Source organism: Schistocerca serialis, chromosome 9 (assembly GCF_023864345.2).
Source record: "Schistocerca serialis cubense isolate TAMUIC-IGC-003099 chromosome 9, iqSchSeri2.2, whole genome shotgun sequence".
NCBI lineage: Eukaryota > Metazoa > Arthropoda > Insecta > Orthoptera > Acrididae > Schistocerca > Schistocerca serialis.
The window spans coordinates 501,936,816-501,963,732 of record NC_064646.1 but is presented as its reverse complement, the minus strand read 5'-3'; the positions used below and the strand labels follow the sequence as shown (position 1 = coordinate 501,963,732).

The window sequence follows — 26,917 nt, the reverse complement described above, 5'->3', positions numbered from 1 at the left end:
GGAACAATTATTTGTGAATGAGCACAGTTAACCTTACAGCTGACAAATTAATGCTATATAATATAATATCTTCCTGAAGATCATAGGTTACATTTACAATTGATGATTCAATACTACACAATATATCTCGACACCTGCACAAGTTTTGATAAAATCAGCAAGCAAACACATTTAAATTTTACACCAGGTTTTTGTATCTAAGTTTTTGAAGTGAATTTATGTAATGCACGTGATTTTACTCTAAGACAAAGGAAATGCTGGTAGTTGGCTTACATACATAACTGTAGGCAAATAAATGTGCGAACTGCATAGATTTTGCCACTAAGCTTACGTTGCACCCCATTTCACACTAGTGTGCCAACTTCAGTATATCTTACAAAAACAATGTGAAATGTCACAGCACAACAGACACACATATGCTCAGGGTGGCTATAACTGGCTCGATTTCAACAGCTGATTCACGCACGTACCATCTTGATCCTTCCACCTAACACCAGTTTCTCTGAATTACTTAGACAGAAATAGCCCTTAAGACACATTCACTGATCTTGTAAGCACTCCCAGCACCAGCCCCTGCTCTCCCTTGCCCACGCCCACATCCACCCCTGCACCATGACCCTAATTTCACTCATCCTGCACCCACCTCATCTTCGCTACAGTCTTTCTCTAGCCCTGCTCCATTACCATCTGTCAACTAACTCCTCAACGTCTTCATGCACGAAGCAGAACAAGCTCACTGCATTCCTATCCTGTGTAACTCCTGCTTCTCACTCCCAGTTGTGAGCCACCCTTCCCCAATCCTCCCTCTTCCTCCCTTCTCTTCTCTCCCTTTTCTTTCTCCACCTGACACAACCTATCAGTCCATTCAATTTACAGTGTCAGATGTGCGCGCACGTGCGTGTGCGTGCGCACACACATGGGTGGGGGGGAGAGAAAGACAGACTGACAGAGAGAGAGAGAGAGAGAGAGAGAGAGAGAGAGAGAGAGAGAGAGAGAGAGAGATTGTGTAAATGTCAGCAAAGTTCCAAGTCTTGATTATCGACAACTAATTGTCTCAAGTGTTAAGTGAATTTTTGCCCTTGCCGCTTGAATGGATAAAAGTGAAAACTGTTTATGTTGAGATGGTTCATTCCTTCGTTCTCCCAAAATATTCCAAGCAAATTCTAGAATGGTGCTTACTGAGTGGAGTCATAGCGGCTGCTCTGTTCGCAACCACCATCTACCATTGTGGTGTGAGGTCTGAAGATGGTCTAAATCAGACCAAAACTAACAACCTCATAAAAAAAAGAAGTTTCTTGCAGTTGTGATGGTTCATGTTCATTTCTAAGTAACATAAAAAATAATAAAATAAAAAACGTTGCACTCAGAGAGAAATGTTCTCAAAAATTAAAGTATCGAGATGCGAGTATTAGCCTTTCTTTGTGCAAGACCCCATTACAAACTTAATGAAAATGATAGGATCTAAAGTAATACCTGCAAACAACTTATTTGATGAGATGGAGCAGTGTGTTGCAGTCTGCTGTGCTTTGTTGAGACAGTTTCCAAATGTAGTGTCTCCCTTGAGAGAGTTATTTTCCGACAAATGTGCGATATAGTTCAGATCACAAAAGAGGAATGTGGATTTTTGGCCTACAGAAAATTCTCCTTATTTGCGAGAGCTGCAAAGGAACCTGTTTCATGTTACGATATGAACCAAGGTGTCGTCATGAGTCCTGCCCAGACCTTACCATGACAGACTACTCATTTTGGGGAATGTCATAGTCCTCTGTGGCTCACTGTCATTATGGGACTTCTGAGGGAATATGCAAAAGTGTTGAGGAAGCCTTTCAAAGCGTGACTCCTGAGATGTGCCACAAGGATGACACAAAGGCACACAGATGTCTTTGTAAGGCGAGATCGTGCACATACTTATCTGGCAGATGCATTGTTGTTATATGTCAATACTTCAATGTACAACACGGAGGTTACCTAGGCTATGGGGAGCGTTTTGAACATGCTGTACTTAAAAATGCCAACAGTGAAGAAGATGGTAAAGGTAAAGGTAAAAGTGAACGTAAAGGTGCAGTCTGCAGTGCAAGCCTGTCACTGGGCTATTGGCCTGTTGGCCTGGCTGCTGGTAGAGTAAAACCCTTTCTTCGTCACAGCACTTGGAATAGGAGGTTGCCAGGTCCATCGGCCTCTCACCTCCAGGAAAGATTACTGGTTCCTTTGCTAGTAGGCAGAGTGGATGTGAGGCCATCCTGGAGGGACTGGAACAATGAAAAATATCCACCCCTACCCAAAACTGGACCTAGGACATTAAGCATCAGACCCTAGTGCTCTACCTGCTGGACCACTACAGTCACAATATGGAAGATAATTCACAAGTAAATGTACTGTATTTCATAGAAACCACAATTGGTGCACAAACTTCAACTTAATGCTTCTATAGAGTGGCATGCATTTCATGAGAATTCTATGGTCATTACCAAACAGGCTAAAGAACAGGAACAGTGCCAACTGCGGTATTTTTTCTGTGGTATAAAGTTTGGCAACGTGTCTATTTACCACAGTGAACTGGAGGGTAGTTTAAGGGAACCAGTGACGCAAGAAATGAGATTATGTAATTTGAGTGCAAAACTGAAATCATTCAGTATTTTTCATAGATTATTTATAGTTACTTTGGGCCAGGAAAGTTTGCTTTAAATTGCTTCTGTCACAGATTTCATAATTTTTTGCTATTGTCTTGGGGTGAGGGTTGTGATGATCTACAGCAAAGTTGATCTACAGCACAGCCTTAGATTTACATTAGGCTGAAAGGTGATTGTTCGTTTATGAACAGGCCCACACCACAAATATTTAAAATAAAGGTTTTCATTTCAATACTGTGATGTGGGACAACTTAACAATATTTTTCCCTCTTAGGGCCCACAGCACAGATATAGCCTCAGGGTGTATAGGTATAAAATGCAACCTTGCCAGTAGTGATTATTAAATTGTCAAATAATTTGTAAAGACTGGGCACACGGATGATAGTAAACACTTTTCATATCTACTATGACAGAACAATGTTCTATATGGTATTAGGAGAAAAATTCATTACATAAAATTCTGACAATACCTAAGGCAAATAATACTTGACACAAGTATTAACAATGTAAGGAAAAATATAGATTGCTGCTCACCATGAAGATGACATGTCGAGTAGCAGAGAGGCACAATGAAAAGACATTCATACAAGCAAGCTCACCTCACGCACACGGTCGCCACCTCCGGCAGCTCAGAACGGAAGCATTCCAGTCCGAGCTGCCAGAGATGGTAGTCATGTGTGCACTAAATGTGCTTGCTTGAGTGAAGCCAAAAGTGAAATTGTAACAGAATTTGCATTGTGCCTATCTACAACTCGATGTGTCATCTTTGTGGTGAGTAGTAATCTATTTCTTTATACTTTTGATATTCCAGTCTGGAGTTGCCATTATCTGACATTAGTATTACCTGGACACAATTCCATCTTCTGATTCCACCTCTATGAGATAGATGCCCTGTTCTGGATAAACTTCTCCAGGCACACACGTAACATTTCCAAGCATCAGAAGCTCATTTTCAGAAACAGACCTACGCTTCACCGGTAATTTACTGCTGATAAGCTCTCTAAGTGCTTTCTCCAGGATCTTCACTTGTTGTGTTCCAAATTGCTCTCCATAAACTGAGAAATCAAAAAATAGGTCCTTGCTGGTCACACGGCTTGAGTTCTGACATGTCACTGTCAAAATTCTTCTTAGAGCAGCATTTATTAGGTGAGTCGCAGTGTGATTTCGCATGTTAGCAAGTCTTTTGTCACAATCAATGCACAAGGTAATTTCATCACCGACAGAGACAGACATATCTGTAAAATATGAGCAAACAGATAGACAGTTATGCACCATTCTCCCCTATAAAAGCAATGAAAAGTGCACAGCATACTATGACTATCTTGCACTCAATTGTGAAAAATTGACAAATAACAAACAGAAAAACATATCTGCCATTAGCTAGCACATGTGTAGGATGAAGAAAAAACTAAATAGAAGTTTTCCACTTCACTGTCTAAAAATTTGCTGTTATGAAACCTTTCATTAATACTTTGAGCAGAATGAATCGCCATGTCATACACGCTATATTTAATAAAATTTATTCACTCAAAGTCTTATGTGAAGGAAAACTACTTTTATTTCTCTGCATTGTTGATCACAATGTGTGTCATATTGTTTTTATTTTGCTGTTTATTAATAAACACATTAGTTGCCATTTTAAGTCAGAAGAAAATTATAAATTATACCTACATAATTTAGTAAAGTGGTTATTTTCTAAACAAGGCTTGTGACATGTGAATCAATTTATGAGAATGGCGACAGAAACGAAACTTCATTTATTCAGTACACAGTGTTATGCAGACATCATTACGGAGAACTCACAGGAAGTTAATACGATAAACTGCTTCTTAATGCTCCATAAGTAACTTTTTGTCATTAATAATAAGTAGCTTCAGATGTTTATCAAGGACACACACACACACACACACACACACACACACACACACACACACACACACACCACACAAATTATTTAGATTTAAAAAGACTGAAAATTACAATTTTACATAATACACAGAGAATGTGCTACTTTGCAAAAGACCTCAGGTTTCTACAGTTACACTATTCAGTTGGTGTCCATCTGTTACCACAGACTTAATGATTACACGAGTACATCTGCGGAGCAACAGTTGTTCCATGTCTAAAATGAACTGGTTCTTTTTCCCAAATGTCTGAATAATGTTAGTGTGTCGATACAGTTCACTGTGGAGGAGGTGCATATTAAGCTTTCTTTGTAAGCTGTTCTTCAAGAAAGAAAATGGTAGCATTGGTCAAAGAGTTTAAAACTTTTAGCATAAAATAATAATAATGTCGTGTGACAAGGGCCTCTCGTCGTGTAGACCGTTCGCCTGGTGCAAGTCTTTCGATTTGACGCCACTTCGGCGACTTGCGGGTTGATGGGGATGAAATGATGATGATTAGGACAACACAACACCCAGTCCCTGAGCAGAGAAAATCTCCGACCCAGTCGGGAATCGAACCCGGGCCCTTAGGATTAACATTCCGTCACGCTGACCACTCAGCTACCAGGGGCGGACTACTTTTAGCAGAAAGAGCAAGAAAAATCTGGATCAGGGTTGCTCTGAGAAGAGCTGGAGTATCTCAGTAACACTTCTGTAAAGAGCATATACTCGTCCTCTGACACAGGAAGTTACACAGTCATGACTATATTGATGTATAGGCAGTGGAATCCATGATCTTTATACTCTTCATGAAAAAGTCCACATAGGAAACATCGCGGAAAAACAGAATATCTGTGTACTCTATAGACACTCATGTCCAAGGGTGACAACATGTTCCCCAACTACTAGGAAGAGCAGAATGTATGGAAAACTGAGTAGTTAGGAAATGGTGCACTTCGGTCATATTAAGAAAACAATGGAGCAAACTTGTTAATGGCCTCTCAGTTTGGCTTTTTAGGGGATTATCCATAAAGGAAGTCATACTAGATCTCACAAATGAAGCCCTGGCAGAGCTTAACAAGAAAAATTATTACATTGGTGTATTTTGTAACCTTTCCAAAGCCTTTGATTGTATGCATCACAACATCAATTGATTCCTCTTGCACAGAACGAGCCTTACCTTCCTAACAGAAAGCAGAGGGTCTCTCAGACAGACTGTTGCAGGTAAGAAGCTAACCACACATTTGAAGGACATAATATGGGTCCCACAAGGATTGACATTGAGAAAACTCTTGTTAATGTACATGAAAGATCTTCCATGGACTTCAAAGGCTGATTAAAAAACTTCAATGTTCTCTTACCATAAATGCAGCCTAAACGCAGGGTCTGAATTCGATCTTACCAGACACAGCTCAAATGAAAGCTGAATAGGCCTACAATTATTGGTTTACAGCTAAAAGTTTAAGCACTCATCTCACAAAGGCTAATGTTATGAAATAGATGTAATCCTTAACTGTGGTCCTGAAAAGGGCTCAGATGTAGCATCCCGTCAAGAAAGTCTCCCCTGACCCGGGACCCTGGTCGAATTTTCCAAACCCTCCCAATTTCCTAAACTTCACCAGTTCTTTTCCTTCCCACGTCTTCCTTCCCCTTCAACCCTTATCACAGAAGGTGGAACCACTAGCTCTGAAAGCTTGCAAATTTAAATACCATTATATATATGTCTTCTTGCCACCGCTTGGTTAGTAGATTTTTTTATCAATCCAATTACATTATATGAATATAATAGAGGGAAACATTCCACGTGGGAAAAATATATCTAAAAACAAAGATCCTGTAACTTACCAAACGAAAGCATTGGTACGTTGATAGAGACAATAACAAACGCAAACACACACACAAATTTCAAGCTTTCACAACCCACGGTTGCTTCATCAGGAAAGAGGGAAGGAAAGGTAAAGACGAAAGGATGTGGGTTTTAAGGGAGAGGGTAAGGAGTCATTCCAATCCCGGGAGCGGAAAGACTTACCTTGGGGGGAAAAAGGGACAGGTATACATTCGCGCGCGCACACACACACACACACACACACACACACACACACACACACACACACACACACACATCCATCCACACATATACAGACACAAGCAGATATATATATTCCGTCAACCCTCGACGCTCGTGTAACTGCTCACGAGCATCAAGGGTCGACGGAACTCATCTAGCAGTGTTCATCCACCACTCTGGAGTCTGAAGATGACTCTTTCATAGAGTCGAAACCAGTCACCCACTCCAATAAAAAAATATTTTAACAAGATTGCGATCAAGACTGTTTTAAATTTTAATTTTAATAAATATAGTATGGTAGGGAAAATGAAGAAATGAAGGATGGAAGTTGTAATGGAAAAATGATTAAAGACAAAGATGCATTCAAGTACCTAAGAAGTAAATTAAACAAGAAAAGAAACATCAAGGGTGAAATTTTGGACAGAATACAAAATTGTTCAAAATTTTATTATCACCTGTCAGAGATAATTAGAAACTGGAAAATATCTACCAAAGCAAAGAGCATAATATACAAGTCATATTATCTGCCAATTTTGACCTACAGATCAAAATGTTGAACTGGAACGAAGAAAGACCTGAGCAGAATACAAGCAAAAGAGATGCATTTTCTATGAGGGATTCCAGAAGAATGAGTAGGGACAGGATAAGAAACAAAACAATACAAAACACCCTGTAGGTCAAGCCCATCGAAGAAACTATGGAGAGGAACGAGCTTAAAATGGTTTGGCCATATTAAAAGAATGGGGCCAGAAACAACTACAAGAAGAGCCCTAGAACGGGCAGAATCTGGACGAAGACCAACTGGAAGACCACGGATAAGATGGACAGACCAGGTGAAGGATGATGTGGACCCAAGAGGACTGGAATGGGAGGAGATGCTGAATGATAAGACTATGGGAGGAAACAGAAGCTTAGAATAGGCTCTGTGAACAACCTGCATTAAGCAGAAATGTTTCAGGAAGAAGAAGAAGATGAAGAATGCATATCTTGTTTGATATAATTCAACATATTCTAAAGCAGGTGGACATAGCTCTCAGTGAAGCCTTCAAGGTTGCTCAAAGAGAAATAGCTGGGAATGAACAAATAAAGACAGTGTAGCAGGAGAGAAGCCATCCTCCGTATGGGCACGAATCACAACCGCAACATCTGAAATCGAGGAGGCCTTTTCTCAGAACATTGAAGGTACTTAGAAATGCTGCTGAAAAAGCTAGGCTGTAACTGAGGAGGGCTTTTGACCTACCATCCCTGGCTATAAGAGTGTTTCTGCAACTTTACCTCCCAACTACGGTGAGAAATGGATGACTCCAAAGTCTCAGAGTACACTGAGATGTGAGCTGGCAGATCAAAGGTTTACATGAATACAAAATGAAGGAAAGGAGACAAAAGGGGAAGGACGGGTGGGAAATTATGACGACTAGCTCCACAGGGCGCTGTCGTGGTGCAATGGTAAAAGCTTAAAATTTGTGCTACACTGAGACCGGAACCGGATATAGGGCTTCTAATGAGCAGTCTCTTAACACTTCAGCTACTAAATATGTCGGCCAAAAGTCATGTGTGCAGACTGACTTTGCATATTTTCACTCCTTGCTGCCTTACAGAATTACCTTCTGAAGCAGTGCACCTGAAGTAAACACAGTGTTTATTCAGCAGTATGATTAGTGTATGTTTAGGAAATAACCATAACTCTAGAAGAAGTATCTCTAAGGATCTAAGAATGTTCACACTCACTTCAAATTTACTTTCTCCTTAACAGAAGTGGGAGGACTGCCCACTCCATAAAGCAGGTACGTAGCAATCTCTGGTAGAATTCGTGGCAAGAGTACAAGGCTGGCATGGGTACGAGTGTTTTGGAGTACATCATTCGGCACATTTTATCGAACACGAGAGCCCACAGCAGACAATTCCTTTTATATTCCCACATTGACCCCAAGACGACATCAATTGTTGATGCAGTGGACATTGGATCACTGAGATTGGATTGTGGATTTATGAACATATGATGGCTGGTTGGATGAAGCAGGTTTCTTTGTTAACCCAGGTCAACTGATGTGTCAGGATACACAATCACCAAGTGAACAGCTGCCCTGCCTCACATATACAGGTCACAGTGGCAGTATTATGTTATGGGGGACATTCACCTGAGCTTCTGTGGGACTTGTGGCAGCAATCTAAGGCACCGTAACACCTGTGGACTGTGAACATTGTGTGCACCACACACATCCCTGCACAGGTGACAGTATCTTGTGGCAGGGTAACTGTCTGTGTCGTAAGACCAGTATCGTGCTACAGTGGTTTGATGAGCACAATACTGAATTCACATTGATGTTATTTTCATCAAATTCATCTGATCTGATCCCTATGGAACACATCTGGGTTGCTATATGTGATCTATTTAACACACCTGCAATGTGAAATATAAATTTAAGCTTTTATACAAATATTTTGCCACCTTTCTGACGTGTGGAACAGCAGATAAATTCATAGCACAACATGCAACTGCTCTAACACAGCATTTCACAGCTCTGTATTATATAGTGTGTCACAACATCTGACAATGCTTGAAAATGACCATATGTCTGAATTGCTACTGCAATATATAATGTTTTAAGAGCCAAAAGCAAAATTATTTCATTTAAAATTTTCATGGGTATCGTGGACCCAGTTGTCATTGAACTTCTCAATGAAAAAATATTAGATTTTTCGAGAAAAATTTATCTTTTACTTCATGCCGAACTAACTTTGCGATCTGCTTATCAACCTGTTGATTTCATTAGAATCTGCTCTCCATCTAGGTACAAAAGAAATTTTGTGTACTAAGTGACCAACGACAACTATGGATGGACCATGAATGTTTCTGCTATTAATATGAAATGACGTGAACGTAATTTCTGTTGGTCAAAATCAGGAGTAGGCCATGGGATGGGATGCCATTTTTAATTTTTATACAATTCAGGAAAGAGTAAGTAGCTTACACAGTGTTTCTCACTGAAACCAGCAAACAGCATATACAGCTGTGAAAGGTTTTATACAAAGGAAGATTAATTTTACATATTACAATGATTTGTAACTAAAGAATTATACTATAGCAACACTTATAGTTTCCTGTGGTTTATGTCCGTGATTCTAAATAACCTTTCCTTCAAATCAGCACATGTACATGTTAATCTTTTGTTTTTCCTAACTCCTATCTGTCTAATTAAGAAGGAAATTTTAAAATCAATTTTACTAAAAGTTTGAGTCATTCTTATTCTGTTTCAATGGCTCCTTTGCTTCCTCACTTTCTATAACACACTAGTATAATTGACAAAACAAAATTTCAGAAAATAATTTCTTCTTCTATTATCTCAATGAAAATGTTCCAAGACTGACAACTGATATGTCGAACCAGTTTATTTTTCTTGGATGACCCGCAACCATTTTCCATGTACAGCAACGGAAAAAAAAGTGGTTACCAGTACTAAACGATCACATGATGGTTCTTTGCAGTACTAGTACTTCAGAAGGAGGATGGCTTTTAAAAGACTATGTTACACTCCCACACCATTTTCAAAGATGTTACAGACATCAGGGATCTTGAAAGAGACTGCTACCTGTACTACAGTACAGTTGGGAATGTTGTCATGCAACAGACAGCATTGGCTTTCCCTTTACTCAGTTGGTTACGTGTTATCAGCTTCAGAGAAGGGTGGGTAGGTGGGTGGGTGGGTGGGTGGGGGGGTGGGGGGGAGGGGCGGGGGGAGAGAGAGAGAGAGAGAGAGAGAGAGAGAGAGAGAGTCTTTTGTCTATCAGAGTTAACATTTTACTGCCTAAACTGACCTACTGCAATGCTTAGGTAAGTTTGTAGACTTCCACAGCCAATGCCAGTTTGAGTAAACTAATTTTAGGTATTAGGCTGCCTCATTATGAAACACTAAAACAACTAAAATTCTGACAATTCAACCAACTTTGCAGCTGTCCTCTTCACGGTGACTAACTTGCTCTGGAGAGGATTGCTGCAAAGTCAGTCAAAACATGGGCATTTCAGTTGTTTTAGTGTTTCATAATGACACGGCCTAATAAGTAAAATTATTCTTTTCTGATTAATCCTCGATGTGGAACACATTGTATTATATTTGTGTTACACACTCTACAGCACAATAACACTATTAAGGAGCATAAATAACCAGAGTTTTGCATCTGCTTTCAAGTCTAATGGATACAAATTGAACGAAGATGTTTGCTCTTGGATTAGATAAGGTGCACTTTTTGTTTCATAGATCCATATTGAGGAGATGCTCAAGAATTTAGAACATGTCATAAAACAAAAATGCACGATACATATTTACAATGAAAAACAGATATGCTAATGTATCTTTCACAGATCCCAAGCAAAATGGTCCTCATGGATACAGAGTTAGTCAAATAATACACTCACATGCACATGATAATTCTTAGGTTATTGTAGTAACACATCATCAGAGATAAAACTCAGTTTACAAGATATACAAATGACAGATTTTATGTAAAACTCACATAGTTTGATATTACTAATAATATATATGCATCAGTTGGTTCTACTGAGAAATTTGTCAATGAAGTAGGAGGAGTTGGCCACCAATAAATCCTTTATGCTCCTCTTAAACTGAACTTTATTAGTTTTCGTGGCTGCTGGCAAGTTATTGGAAATGTGTTCCTGAATAAGGGATACATTTCTGACCCAAAGTGACTGACTTTAAATATTTGTGTAGTACTGATTTCATGAACTGAGATGTCAGTTTGGAAAAAGTAGATATATTATTTATGACAAATTTTTATTCCGGAATAAATATACTGAGAAGCAGCAGTTAGTATTCTCAGTCCTAAAGCAGACTTCTGCTAAACATTCTTGAGTACAAGAATAACTCATCCACATGTTTTAGGCCCTGAAAACTTTACCTTGGCTTCATGAGTTTCCAAAAAATTCCATTATGAGCCTCCACGAAGAGGAGGTTGGGACACGTTTTGTAGGCATATACAGCCAAAAGGAGGGACTCAAAAAGATGTCAACAAACGCACCCTCCCCTCCCCCAGCACCACCACTGTTAGAAAAAGAGTTAAATGTATGTCAAAAAGAACACATACAAGGGGGTGAATTCAGAATACCTTAAGAAATGTTTGAATTTGGGGCACCACATGATGGAATAACACCCCATGCAAATACATTCACAGAAACTTCTCTTATATTAAGTTGTAAACTATGAGAAGACATACACCTCTATATTACCTTGGGGTTGCCACCCAATTTTATTTAAATACAATTCTGAAATGGCTCCAACCACAGCACAAGTGACAAACGCCCTCTGCCATCCACTTCGCAAAGGTTTGTAGAATATCATGTAGATGCAGGAATACAGTGAAACACCTATTTTACGTTTTCGTGCAGACCAGACTTACAAAACACAAAATTGAGGAAACCTGCTGAATTGAGGGAAATGTTAAAATTCCCCAAAATATGAGCAAAAACACAGGTACGTGGCATTTATGATTAAAAATTGCAGTCCTCTCCAATACTTTGTACAGAATCTGTTTAAGTGAAGGAAATTAATTGTAAAATACAATCTTTACACAATAATTCGTGGTAAAGAATTTCATCAGTTCTTAAAAAATCACAAATGTGTAACAGCAAGTAAAATGTCATCAAAAATTGAAACTGGAATCTGGGTACAAGGTAATCGAGCTATTTTCCTACATGCTATGACCACAAATAGTATGTTCAAAACACAAGTTTTCAGAATTCTTTGTGCTCACCCAGAAAAAGGCAAAAATTATGAACACGTTGAATTAAACTGAAAACATCACAGCAACTAGGTGGTTAAACCGTAAGCATAAACGCGGACATCTGCTTAATGACAAACTTTGTCACCACTTTTGTTATTGTTTAATGCACTTCATATGCTCACCATTGTTAAAGTGTTATTTTAGGCTTGATGTGAGAAACAGACTCTTGAAAAAATGAATTTATTTCCCCTATTGAAGTCAGAGGCTTATTAGAAGTCAGCTGAGTGAATTTCCGTACGCTGTGTAAAATGTAAATTTGAAAGAAAGTTCAGTTGCTATAGTTTTGCTTCATGACTTCTATCACTGCTTCCAACCTGTACGATCTATAGTGTGTGGTGCAAAGCACATACATGAGTAGTGTATGCAGTTGTAGCAATTGTATCGTGTCAGATTTGAAGTTGAAAGACTTTAAAAACTATTGCAAAACCCTTGTTTTATTTCTGTGTGACATCTCTGTCATAGCACATCTGCACGAAAAATATATTTTCAGCATTTCACAAAATGCTTTCACGCCTACCTGCACTCCTGCCATTGAGGGACTACTCCCCCTTTCCACTCATACAGTAGGCAAGTTTATGCTACATGTTTTAGCGTGGTGTGGTGGCTGCCCTGGCTATTGGGTGATTAACGAGTCGCCAGCCAATAAGAGTTCATTAGCCGGAAATGAGTGATGTTTCCTCGATTATGACTGAGCATATTCTTCAAGACCCAGTGTTGAATTTAAAAGGTCGATGATTGATACTGTTGCTGAATACAGTACATTGGAAATACGTGCAAAAAGATGAGACTGTGTTATAAGTGGCGCAAGAAAAGTTGGTGGCTGAGCCCCATTGTCACATATTGGCTCGGTCCGTAACACTTCACATCGATTATCTTGTTTTTTCCATTACCTCTGCAACCTAGCAGTGGTTGTAACATAATTGCACAGTTAAGCTAAATGTTACAAGTGATGTTGACAACACTGATCGTGGATTATGTCAGCATTTCCTCCCTCACTTCTGCCCTCTACACAACGACCTAAAATATTCCCTTAATTCTACCACCACCTGTGGTGTGAACCATCTGTCTTTTGTGCCACTCATAACACATTCAGTCACATCAAATGTCAATAGGAAGAAAATAGTATGAAAATGAGTGAGACATCGAGTAAGAACTTAGAACTGAGGTAAACCTTATAAAATTGGAGAATTTTTAGTACTGATCTTATGGGTTTTTCAAAGAGGCTACAAATTTATGGTGTAGAATTGTGAAAAATGTAAAATCGGAGAATGTAAAATCAAACTTTCACTGTATCTTCTATTTGCAGAAACCCTTTTCGATCTTCTTAGAAGATGATCACAGAAAGAAACTGGATATATCAACAGCTTTGTCTATGTCAAATTGGTACGGCCATGTTTTGTAACCAGTTGCATTAAATACTTATTCTGAACAGGTGCAGTTAAACCTAACAAGCATCCACTGATGTAATTCCAAAGACAGAGCATTCTATTCCAAGGCTACATGGTGAAGTATCAACAGATTGTAAATTATACTTATAAAAACACTCTTACAAAACATCTTTATAATAACTGCTGATCCACTCTCAAGAGGAAATGACAGGAAGTACTGACAGATGCAACAGGTGCAACCATTCTTCAAACCACAATGCATTTTTTTCTGCACTGGAAGTTTATAAGCGAAATGAGCTGTCCGTGGTGTGCACATTGTTCGACAATCCAGAAATGTCTAAAACCTAGTTGCCTGTGCAATGCTGTTTCTGTGTTTCTCTGTAATGTTTTATCTAGCTATGCAAGGGAACTAACTATGGTAGGAGGAAACAGTTAATCACAAACCACTAAGTATTATTTAAAAAAAGAAAGAAAGAAAGAAAACAAACACACGTTTACCATTATTTAAAAGCCCTATAAATTAAATAAAAGTCATGCAATAGTTTCAAAGGATATCTGGAGCGACATATAAACAGGAAGTATACATGGACAAGAAAAAAAAGTTCCCGGATTTCCCGTTTGAAAATACACTTTCTCCTGGGTGAAAATACACTTTTTCCTCGGCGCTGTAAAACTTATCAATCCCTAGTATGTTTATGGTTTTCTACACAGGCGTGGAATTTTCCGACACTTTAGAAACGAAACCCAGGGGGTGAGGGGGTGGGGGAAACAGGTTTTGGAAACATCTTTGATGTGCAGCAACATGTACGCTACATTTTTTCGTGTTACGGAGGTATAAATTCAAATTCCACCAAACACCGCATTTTACTTTCCAAAGCAATGAATTCGAGACTGCGACGCACTTTTGTAAGCCAGTCATAGCTCACGTCACGTGATCTCGCCAGCTGATGACAGCACAGGACACGTGATGTCGTCAACCGATAGCAAGATTACTCTTAAGTAGCGTGAACGCACAAAAAAGAAAAGTTAATGGTTTAAATTAATATACATAGTGTTGCTACAAGAAAGACAAAGCTTTCACAAATAATATTGGTCTCGAAGATTAATAAGCTGCAAGAGAAGCTAAGCTTCCACATATAATGTTGATCTTTTTGCGCGTGTTACACTTTAAGATACATCACACAAACGTACCAGTAAAATTTTTAATAATTACGTAAATGTCTGATCTGGGCTCGAAATTCTTCTAGATGGTCGTCCTCAAAGAGTTGATTTTTAAATGAGAGTCAAACGCTCTGTGATTTAAGATATCAATTGTAGATTCTCACACACTGTTCAACTTGTGTCAAACGAAATTTACTTTGAAAGTAACACTTTTCAAACAACATTCGCAATATTTTCCCATGACCTGTTAGAAATTGATTCGTTGCAGCAGTTGCCAGAGAGCCCCAGGTAACAGGCGTCGTGAACCATACTAAAAAGCATAATTCGGCATAAAGTGCACAATCCTATGTCCAGATTCGGATGTAAATTTTCTTGAGTACCAGCACTGTATATCATGTTTGGTTCTTTATTATGGCACTGTTGTTGTTGTTGTGGCATTCAGTCTGAAGACCAATTAGATGCAAGTCTCAATCCTAGTCTATCCTGTGCAAGCCTCTTCATCTCCGCACACCTACAGTAACCAACATCCTTTTGAATCTGCTTACTGTATTGGTGCCTCAGTCCCACATTACCAAACTGACTATACATTTATGCCTCTTTTAGTCAAGTTGTCCCACTAGTTTCTTTCCTCCCAAAATCAAATTAGTAAATCCACATTAGTTAGTGATGATGTCAACTTAGCGAATCATAGCAGACTGACAAAGATATGCAGACGCCGTTGAAGTCATTAGCGTTTGGAACAACAGTCACAGAATGAAACACGAAAGCATTGACAGAAATGGGTATTAACAATGAATAGGCAGGAAAATCGTAGTTCCTATTTCTTCTGTTGACCAAAGAGATCCATATTTGTTGAAGATGTCGAATATAGACATCGACAGTCTGCTGTTGCAAAGTAAGGAGACATTCTGGTGGTCTGTTTTAGTTCAGTTTTAGGCTGTTCAGTTGATAAAATTACTTAAATAAAAGTAACAGTATTTTTGTGAACTACATCATCATGTGAATTTAAAAATATATTTCCATAGAAATTACTGAAAAATTAACAGGTACTTTTAGAAGTTGTCAACTTTAGTTTGGCTACATCTGCAAGAGAACATGATAGAACTGATACTTTCAGTAACTAACATTTTTACTGCAGACTTTACACAAAAACACTACTGTACCAAGAGTTTCAAAGAACAGTGGTAACATACATGAAACAATGATAAAGTCTCCTTTGTTTTGTCAGATAAACTGCAGAAGTAAGATAATGAGTCACATATGAAACAGTGAAGTAAAACACAACTTACCACTGTTTGTATCCATTACAATTTTGTGCAGAATGTAGCCTTGGCAGTTTGTTACACTGTTAACAGCTACTTTCAAACCATTTTGCAGTTCCATATAGCCACTATCACTTTCCTGGCCACCAGCTTCATGATAAAAGTTAGACTTGTTTAAAATTATCTTGGATTCTATTCCTGGCTGTGTTCTTTCTACACACTTCCCATCTACTACAATTGCTTGCACACTGCACTTCAAATAAGGAAACATATACACACCATTTTCTTTAGAATACATATATTTATATTGATCTTCTGTAGCATAAATTCCATTCTCCCTTAACTGAAGTATGGTGTCATAATTCAATTCATTTTCTGTTGCAACAGTGAAACCTTTTTTAGTCCTTAACTTAGCATTGTCAAGTTGCACATGAAAACCTTCCATATCTACACTGATTCCTTCTGCATCTGCTAATTCTCTGATATGTTTCTCATCTAGACCATATGTGTCATACAATTTAAAGACAACACTGCCTGGTAAAACAGGCTTTTTTCGTATCCCAGCTTCCTCCTCTAAATCTTTCATCAGGTTTTCTGCAGCAGTTTGGAGCTCTTGGTACCCTAACACCAGCCCTGGCATTTCAGTAATGTCCAAAGAACTCAAGTGTGGCTTAGCATTAACAATCTTTTTCCATTCCACTGCAGCATTGTTTTCCAAATCAACAAGAAGCTGTTCTTCATGCCCAATGATTAACTGCACCTGCAGTTAAATATAAGAAAGCAAACGAAAAATTTCATTTACACTGGTAATCATTACAAATAATGATGATTACATTCATTTATATTAGCAATACCTGTTTCAGATTACTTGGGATTTCTGGATAAGCATCAGCAAGTGTCTCTGCAACATAATTACTCAGTTCACTCAATAAGGATTTTCTTGCATGAAAGTATCTTTCACCCACATGTATAGCTTTCCTGATGACACGCCTTAACTTCAGGCTGTGAACAACAACATTAATTATTCAATAATACCATTCTCTGTGAAAAATGTATGCAACAACAATACCTAAAAGTCACTGAACATTTTAATTGTAAACCAGTTGCTTAAATCTGCTACATTACAGTCTTTTTATAAAGAGAGAGACATTTATTCCAAGACATCCAGAAAAACCTACATAATCAGCTCTGTTTGCATAAGTACAAATTACTCATCTACTGTTAACTATTTTTTAAATCACCTTATATATTTGATTTATACAGTTGCTCACATAAGGTACTATGAAACTGTGTAGACATAGTACTGCAACAGGTTGTATGTCACAGGTTGTTTTTCCCAAAATATAGTTCAGTGAAAACATTGTGACTACGAAAATGACTGAAAACAAATGTCAGGTATGATGGCCACATGGTCCTGATGAAAGATGGATTTGTCCAAAGAAATATCTAAGAATTCAGACTATTAATGTTATATCCTTAGAAAAGGAGTCAAGAATCCATTAAATAATAAGAGAGGAACATACCAATGATGGGACTAAGCGAGATATGAAGGAAAGGATATAAGATATGGCACATACGAAATAAGAAATGGTGTTGCAATAACAGTAGCTAAAGAACTGATGCACAATATTATGAGAAGGAAAGTTGCTACTCACCATATAGCGGATATGCTGAGTCGCAGATAGGCACAACAAAAAGATTTTCACACCAACACCAACAATGGACACGCATAAGCGCGCACATACACACTTACGCAAATGCAACTCACAGACACATCGTGGATTTTCCATTGTTTGAATTGATGAACAAAGCACTTAAGGTGGAAAATGTATGTAACAGATGATAATGGAAGGAATAATAGGATGATTCACAATGAATGGGACAAAATGAAAATATTCCTCTGATTACGGTAATGACCTCAGTTCAGAAATACAAATATAGACTGAAAGGTTAACTCCCACTGTTGCTATGGACATTCACAGACATTCAATGTGGGCTCCATTTGTGACACAGCAGACGTCTATCCAGTACTGCTTTTCTGACGTAGCCCGAAGAATGGAGTTAATAGTGCTAACTGTTTGATACCTTACTGCTGTGAGTCCCGCAGAAATAGGGTGGCTGTGGTGTCGCTTTACCAAACTGCGTTAAAAACTAAAACTATCTTTTAACACTTGTTATTGATTTTTTTGTGTTTTCTGCAACACAATACACCTTTTCTATCAGGGATCTCACAGCATTGAATGACAATGGTGACTTTCCATTGTTTCATTGTTGCCAACCTAAACTGTGAGAGTTAACCTTTCAGTCTACATGTGTATTTCTGAAATAAAGTAGTTACCGTAGCCACAGAAATACTTTCCTTTTGTCCCATTCATTTTGAATCACACTGTATTCTTTCTATGACTCAGGATTATGCTCCTCAAACAGGATGCAAAACAGATGAACAGGATGAGTTTGTCACTAAACTGTAGGGTACTGTAACATATATAAAGACTGTGATTATAAAAGACCTTAATGCTACAGCTGGGAATAATAGAAGAGGATATTAAACAGCCATAGAAAGCCACAGAATACCACAGAAATGAGGAAGGGGACGCATTACAACGAACATTTCTGAGAAATAAGTGCACAATTGAAACTTCCTGGCAGATTAAAACTGTGTACCCGACCAAGACTCGAACTCGGGACCTTTGCCTTTCGCGGGCAAGTGCTCTGGTAGAGCACTTGCCCGCGAAAGGCAAAGGTCCCGAGTTCGAGTCTTGGTCGGGCACACAGTTTTAATCTGCCAGGAAGTTTCATATCAGCGCACACTCCGCTGCAGAGTGAAAATCTCATTCTAAAACATCCCCCAGGCTGTGGCTAAGCCATGTCTCCGCAGTAACCTTTCTTTCAGGAGTGCTAGTTCTGCAAGGTTCGCAGGAGAGCTTCTGTAAAGTTTGGAAGGTAGGAGACGAGATACTGGCAGAAGTAAAGCTGTGAGGACCGGGCGTGAGTCGTGCTTCGGTAGCTCAGATGGTAGAGCACTTGCCCGCGAAAGGCAAAGGTCCCGAGTTCGAGTCTCGGTCGGGCACACAGTTTTAATCTGCCAGGAAGTTTCATATCAGCGCACACTCCGTTGCAGAGTGAAAATCTCATTCTGGAAACATCCCCCAGGCTGTGGCTAAGCCATGTCTCCGCAGTATCCTTTCTTTCAGGAGTGCTAGTTCTGCAAGGTTCGCAGGAGAGCTTCTGTAAAGTTTGGAAAGAAGGAGACGAGATACTGGCAGAAGTAAAGCTGTGAGGACCGGGCGTGAGTCGTGCTTCGGTAGCTCAGATGGTAGAGCACTTGCCCGCGAAAGGCAAAGGTCCCGAGTTCGAGTCTCGGTCGGGCACACAGTTTTAATCTGCCAGGAAGTTTCATATCAGCGCACACTCCGCTGCAGAGTGAAAATCTCATTCTGGAAACATCCCCCAGGCTGTGGCTAAGCCATGTCTCCGCAGTATCCTTTCTTTCAGGAGTGCTAGTTCTGCAAGGTTCGCAGGAGAGCTTCTGTAAAGTTTGGAAGGTAGGAGACGAGATACTGGCAGAAGTAAAGCTGTGAGGACCGGGCATGAGTCGTGCTTCGGTAGCTCAGATGGTAGAGCACTTGCCCGCGAAAGGCAAAGGTCCCGAGTTTCATATCAGCGCACACTTCGCTGCAGAGTGAAAATCTCATTCTGGAAGTGCACAATTGGTATAGGATACAAGAAGAAAAAAGATAGTCACACGTTTAACAGATATAGTTGGAATTTGAAACAGAAATCGATAACAGACTGTATAATGATAACTGAAGAAACCAGAAGATGCCTCACAGAAGAGAAAGTGACTTTCTTATATCCATCTCCTATACAAAATGGGATGATGATTGGTCAGTATGTTCTCTTTTAATACATTTTATGTTTGCTCCCCACAGCCTTTCTATCATTAGCAATGATATTATGAAAAGCATCTATTGCTACTCACTTTATAAAGAAGACACCGAGTCACAGACAAGCACAACAAAAAGACTGTTGTACGTATAAGTTTTCTTCAGAAATAGAAAACACACACGTTCACACAACTCACACACATATGACCACCGTCTCCGGCTGCTACAGCTATTATTAGTCCATTTTTAAGTTAGGTCATTAATCCACCAAACTGAAAAGTAATCGTAATTGTTCCAGAGACTTGTATGATCATGCAAGGTAATACTGACTCTATGACTTAGAAGATTAAGGAAAGGTAAACCTAGGTTTATATCATTTGTAGACTGAGAGAAAAAAACTTTTAACAGACGGAGCATCAGGAGGTTGTGGGACAGGGTGGTGGGGGAAAAAAGGAACAAAAAAGCAGAGGACGAGGAAAGAAAGGAGGATACATTTGCAGAGGGCTGCAAATAAACAGGGTAAGACAAGAATGTGGAGGAGATGATAGGACAGAAGGGATCAAAACTGTTGAGTGAAGGATGTGGGGACAGCAACTGTTACTGTAGGTTGAAGCCGGGATAATTACAGGAGCGGAGGTAGCTCCCATCTGCGCAATTCACAAAAGCTGGTGGAGGAGGGAAGGTTCCAGTGAATTTCATGTGGACAGAGATGCGGATGGAGCCATCAAAGAGGAGGTGGTCAACATCTGGGAAGGTGACGCGATGAGTTGAGGAGGACTACATGAAGGGGATGGGAGAGAAGGTGTTGAGGTTGTCAAGGAACAAAGACAGGGTGTCTTGGCCCTGGGTCCAGATCATGAAGATGTGATCAATGAACTTGAACCAGACTAGAGGTTTGGTGTTTTGAGAGGTTGGAAAGGTCTCCTCTAGATGGCCCATAAAAAGATTGGTATAGAAGGGTGCCATGCAGATGCCCATGGCTGTGCCGCAGATTTGTTTATGTACTTTTCCTTCAAATGAGAAGTAGTTGCAGGTTAGGATAAAGTTAGTAAGGTGTACGAAGAATGAGGTAATGGGTATGGAGTCTGAAGGACATTGGGAGAGGTAGTGTTCAATGGTGGTAAGATCACGGGCACAAGGGATCGAGGGATGTTGGTGTATGGGGAGGTGGCGTCAGCAATGACAAGCAAGGATCCAGAAGGTAAAGGGGTGCGGATGGCACAGACTCGGTGGAGGAAGTGGTTGGTGTCTCTGACGTGGGAGGCGAGATTACAGGCAACTGATTGGAGGTATTGGTCACCGAGTGCCAAAATTATTTCTGTGGGGCACAATAACCAGCCTCAATGGGGCATCCAGGATTGCTTGTTTGTGGACATAGGGGAGCATGTAGAAGGTAGGTGTGCGGGATATCATTGGAGTGAGGAGGGAAATGAATTCAGAGGAGATGTTCTGGAAAGGGCCTAAGGCTTGAAGTAGGGATTGGAGTTTGTGTTGCACTTTTGGGATGGGATCACTCTGGGAAACTTTATATATGGAGGAGTCAGACAATTGGCAGAGGCCTTCTGGCAGGCAGTCACTGTGATTCATGACAACAGTGGTGGAACCTTTGTCTGCAGGTAGGATGATTAGGTCAGGACTTGTTTTGAGGTTGTGTATTATTGTTCTTTCTTCTACTGAGAGGTTGGTGTTCTGAGGAAGGGACCTGGGGAAGAATGGTAAGGCTAAGTTGGAGGTGAGGACTTCCTGAAAGATGACTATCAGGTGATTAGGTGGGAGGGGTGGGAAGATTACGGTTGGATGGTGGCACAAACTGGAAGAGGCAGGGTTCGGCACTGTAATTAGGACGGTATTGATTGGATGGATTGGTGGCAAAGAAGTGCTTCCATTGCAGAGATTGCAGAGAAGGAGAGTAAGTCTTTGACAAGTCCAGCATGATTACAGGGTGTACATGTGGACAAGGGAAAAAATTCCTGGATTTTTTCTGGATTTCCCGGTTAAAAATATGCTATTTCCCAGGTGAAAATCCAATTTTCCTGTGTTGACAGTATATTTTCCCTCGGAACTGTAAAACTTATCAATCCTTTGAATGGTTATGGTTTTATACACGGCCGTAGAATTTCCTGGCACTTTGGAAAATGAAACTCAGGAAAAAAAAATACATTTGGAAAGATCACTGAGGTGCAGAAACATGTACACTGCATATTTTCATATTAAGAAAGTATAAATTTGAATTTCACCAAACACCGCATCTTACTTTCGGAAGCATTGAAATCGAGATTGTGATGCGATTTTGTAAGCCAGTTATAGCTCATGTCAAGTGATCTCGCCAGCCAATGACAGTGGATATTCAGAGCGTAGGACACGTGATGTAGTCAGCCAATAGCAACATCACTGTTAAGTAGCACGAACACACAAACAGGAAAAGTTAATGGTTTAAATTCAAATACAAAGTGTTGTTACAAGAAAAGCAAAGCTTTCACATATGATATTGGTGTCTATGGTTAATACGCTAACCTTTCACATATGATGCCAATATTTTTTGTGCATATTAGACTTTTAAGATATATCACACACAAACATGACAGTAAAATTTTTAATAATGACATAAATGTCTGATCTTCTGGGCTTGAAATTCTTCTAAATGGCTTGTCATCAAAGAATTGATTTTTAAATAAGAGTCAAACACTTTGTGATTTAAGAAACCAATTGTAGATTCTCACCCATTGTTCAACTTGCGTAAAAGGAAGTTTACTTTGAAATTAATGCTTTTCCAACCACCATTTGCAATATTTCCCCATAACCTGTTAGAGATGGCTCATTTCAGCTGTTGCCAGAAAGTGCCAGATAACACGTGCCAATGCGCTTGCACAGCTAGAATAAGGGAGGGAGGGAGGGAACACAGCCACATATCTGACATTATTTCCTCCTTTATATAACTTCACAATCCTGCCAAGGTTCTTCAGTTTTTGCCTTTATTTGTATTTTATTTTGTTATTTATAAGTTAATAAATTTAAGAAGTCATGGCTGGAAAATAGTGACACAAACTGTTTACCATTAGCATGGAAAAACTGGTAGAAACAGATCTCAAGGAAGATTAGTTTGGGTTTCAGACAAATATAGGAACATGTGGGGCAATACTGCACCTACAAGTCAGAAGATACAGTAAAGAAAGCACAAACCTAATTTTAAAGCATTTGAAGATTTAGAAAAAGCTTTTGGCAATAATGACTGGAACATACTTTTTGAAGAAATGAAGGTAGCAGGGGAAAAATTCAGGGATCAGAAAGTTGTATAAATCGCACAAAAACTGGACTGCAGTTATACGAGTTGAATGACATAAAAGGGCAGCAGTGTCAAGAAGGGAGTGAGACTGGATTGTAATCTGTCCCTGATGTAATTCAGTCTCTCCACTGAGCAAGCATCAAAAGAAGTCAGAGAAATATATGAGAAGAGAATAGAAGTTCAGGGACAATAAGTAAAAACTTTCATGTTTACCAATAACTGTAATTCTGTCGGAGATAGCAAAATACTAGGAAGAGCAGTTAAAATGAATGTTTAGTATCTTGAAAAGAACTCATGAGATGAACATCAACAAAAGTAAAACTATGGTGGCAGAATGAAGCTGAATTAAATCAGACAATTTTGAGGGAATTAAATTAGTAAATCAGACACTAACAGTAGCAAGTCAGTTTTCCTATTTGAACAGTACAACAACTTACGATGGTCAAAGTAGAAAAGTATATAAAATTCAGACTGGAAACGGCAAGAAAATCACGACTGAAAAAGAGAAAATTGTTAACATCTAATATTTAATTGTTAACAAGTCTTATTTTACAGTATTCATCTGCATGGAAGTGAAATGTGGTCATACAGCAGTTCACACAGGAATAAAGTAGAAGTTTTTGAAATGTAGTGTTACAGAAGATGCATCAAGAATGCTGAAGACCTGATGAGTAGATCAAGTAATTAATAAAAAGGTACTGAACTGAATTAGGGAAAAAAGAAATTTATGGCACAATGTGATTAAAAGAAATGATTGGTTAATAGGGCACAAACTGAGACAGCATGGAATCATCATGCCAATAAAACAGATAGAAGTGTGAGGCATAAAAATTGTAGAGAGGGACCAACAGATGAATACTGTAAACAGGTTCAAATTGATGTAGGCTGTAGTAGATATTCTGAGACGAAGAAGCTTACTCAGGACAGGCTAGCATGGAGAGATGCATCAAACCAGTCACTGGACTGACCACCACCAACAGCAACAACAACAAACAAACAGCGGCAGCAGGAGCAGCAGCAACAATAACATCAATGACATTTATAGAAAGAATTACTTTACCTGAATGACAACATGAAAAATCCTTACTTTTGTTATTCAATAATAAATGTGGAATACATCAAATCAAGTAATATCTACATTATGCCTTACTTGTGATGAGGAAACACACCATCTGCAATGGCAACTGTCGCCATTCGACAGTGATCAGCGATGATACGATATGCAGTATCAATACCAGAAATGTCATCTACACCGAACAAGCCACGGTATGCGGGTGCTCCAGTTATCTGCAAAGACACACTATCTTGAAAACCAATAGAGTCTGTCTCAGATTACAGTCATTTGGTATCTAGGAAAATATAATTTATTTATATAAAACTATGGTTTCAGATTTTTTTTACCTTCTGGATAGCAGAAAATAGAGGCAGAAATATATCAGTATCATAGTTTGAACTTTTATTCTGAAGTACTGCAACAAGCCGTTCAAAACCCATACCAGTGTCCACATGGTGTGTAGGTAACTTTTCTAACGTACCATCTGATTTCCTGCAGAAGAAAGGTTACTGAAATAATTTCAATGTAAAATTTTCTGTCACATCATAATCAAATTATTATCTGAGGTTGTAAATGTGCAATTTTTTTTAGGGTTTCATACCTCAACACAGGTAAAAATGGTACCCTTACAGCAGCGCTTCCCAACCTTTTCAGCTGGCGGACCCCTTCTACAGTCGAAAATACATGGCAGACCCCTAGTCAGTCAAGAGCATAGTAACTTTAAATTTCAGAGCGAAACCCATGGGAACTGAACTGAAAGCTTCTTAATGCAAGTGCCACGTTTCCAATGACCCCCCCCCCCCCCCAAAGTATCAATAGTCTTTGGAACTTCTTGTGATTGTTCTTCCTGTGGTCATCCTCCCTCCTCATTCATTTCAACTGGAAACTTCCCTTGTTGTGAAGACGATGGAGAAACCGCACCCTTCTTCAATGATCCCGACTTCAGCCACGGATCCATGTTAGAAGTAATAAACTGGTCAAAAATCGACTTATAAAATAGGTAGTGCACTGGCAAAGCAAGTTTAACATTTAACAATGCCTGGGGCTGCATACGTGCCAGCGAGCGCTATGATTGGTCTACAAAGCTCGCTCCGCGCATGCGTAAAAGGTTTCAGCGCATCTAGCGTCGTGAGCTGGGGCACAAACGACCCCCATATTGCTGCGAAACAGTCTATCAGAGAAGCCGCATTCTCTGGCACTAAACTGTGTAAGCGTTCTCACTTAGGAACCGCAAAGGCTGCTGGGGAATACGACCTGAAGTAAAAGTGCACATTTTTCACACGAAAAAAAAGTGATGAATTTGATTTTCACATCTTTATTCAATAAGTTTAACCATTATTTTACACGATTTTTGAAAGGTGGCCGTGGACCCCCTAGAAAGAGCCGGCGGACCCCTAAGGGGTCCGTGGACCACAAAGTTGGGAAGCCCTGCCTTACAGGATCACTTTATTGCCTGTTCATATCTGTTTGTCTATCCGTCCGACTGTTCAAAATCATCTTTCTCAGGAACAGAGAGACATATCAAATTCAAATGTATGTCACATATTAAAATCTACAATCCCCTGACGATGTAAAAAAACTGAAGCTTCTTAGTCAATGCAATCAAAAGATGTGGCGATTTATTCCACACATTTCGATATTCTCAAATACGTTCATCAAAACCTAAAGGATACTTACCATTGGTGTAAGAATCATGAAATCTGGCAAGAAGGTTTCGCAGTATAAGTGGAGGGAAAAATCAAAAAATTGTTAATCTGTAATTATATTAAATGGAAAAATATTTCTTTTGTCATTTGTTATACTGTGCAAAAACTCTCACCTTGTGTCATGCAAATTAAAGAAATCATAATCATCTCAAAGAATACTGACTGCAGCAACTTCAGTTTTCAAAGCATGTCATATAGGGCCATTATTATATAGTACTGTGAGAGCAAAAAATCTGTAATGGTACCAAATTTTCTAGAAACAAATTCTCTATTTTTTATGAGAAAGAGTAAAGTTGTTAATTGATAGGGACCAGACAGAAGTACCTCTTAATAGGCTATTTTCCTCTGTTAAAAAAAATATGGTTCATATTGTTGTTATCTGGGTGTTTATAACATTCAAATCGCATTAATAGCCAATATTCTCATAAAATATACCTTATTTTTATGTAATTACAGATTAAAAATCATTAAATTTCAAGATACGGTCACATGATCAAAAATGCTCTGTGATTGGCTGAAGCTTTGGTGATGTCACAGATTAGGAGTAACACTAGGCTGTACGTGTGTTAAGGACTGTTAGCCAAAGTTACTAGGATTTTACATACTTTTTCTGCAAATAGTTTAGCTATTTAGTGATGGAAAACACATTTACAACTTTTAAGTAACAATAGAAAGGAATTTTGTGAATGCTGACAATGGAAAGCTTACAAAAATTGATGCATTTATGCTCCACTCATTTAGAGTGGCAATATGTGCAACAACAGACATTGTTTTCCAGGAATTGTGGAACTTTTGCAAG

The 26,917-nt window shown here is 39.1% G+C and overlaps 1 protein-coding gene across 2 annotated transcripts in view; it reads right to left on the bottom strand.

The window, feature by feature from the left end:
• LOC126418780 (alanine--tRNA ligase, mitochondrial) overlaps positions 1-26,917 on the bottom strand; it is an 85,685-nt gene that overhangs the window by 42,902 nt on the left and 15,866 nt on the right. For both annotated transcript variants that reach the window (XM_050085712.1, XM_050085711.1), the window contains exons 5-9: positions 24,760-24,904; positions 24,509-24,645; positions 17,043-17,190; positions 16,216-16,948; positions 3,475-3,865 (exon numbers count right to left, since the gene is read on the bottom strand). In XM_050085712.1, coding sequence (XP_049941669.1) covers positions 3,475-3,865; positions 16,216-16,948; positions 17,043-17,190; positions 24,509-24,645; positions 24,760-24,904 — 1,554 coding nt within the window. The remainder of the gene's footprint in view (positions 1-3,474; positions 3,866-16,215; positions 16,949-17,042; positions 17,191-24,508; positions 24,646-24,759; positions 24,905-26,917) is intronic.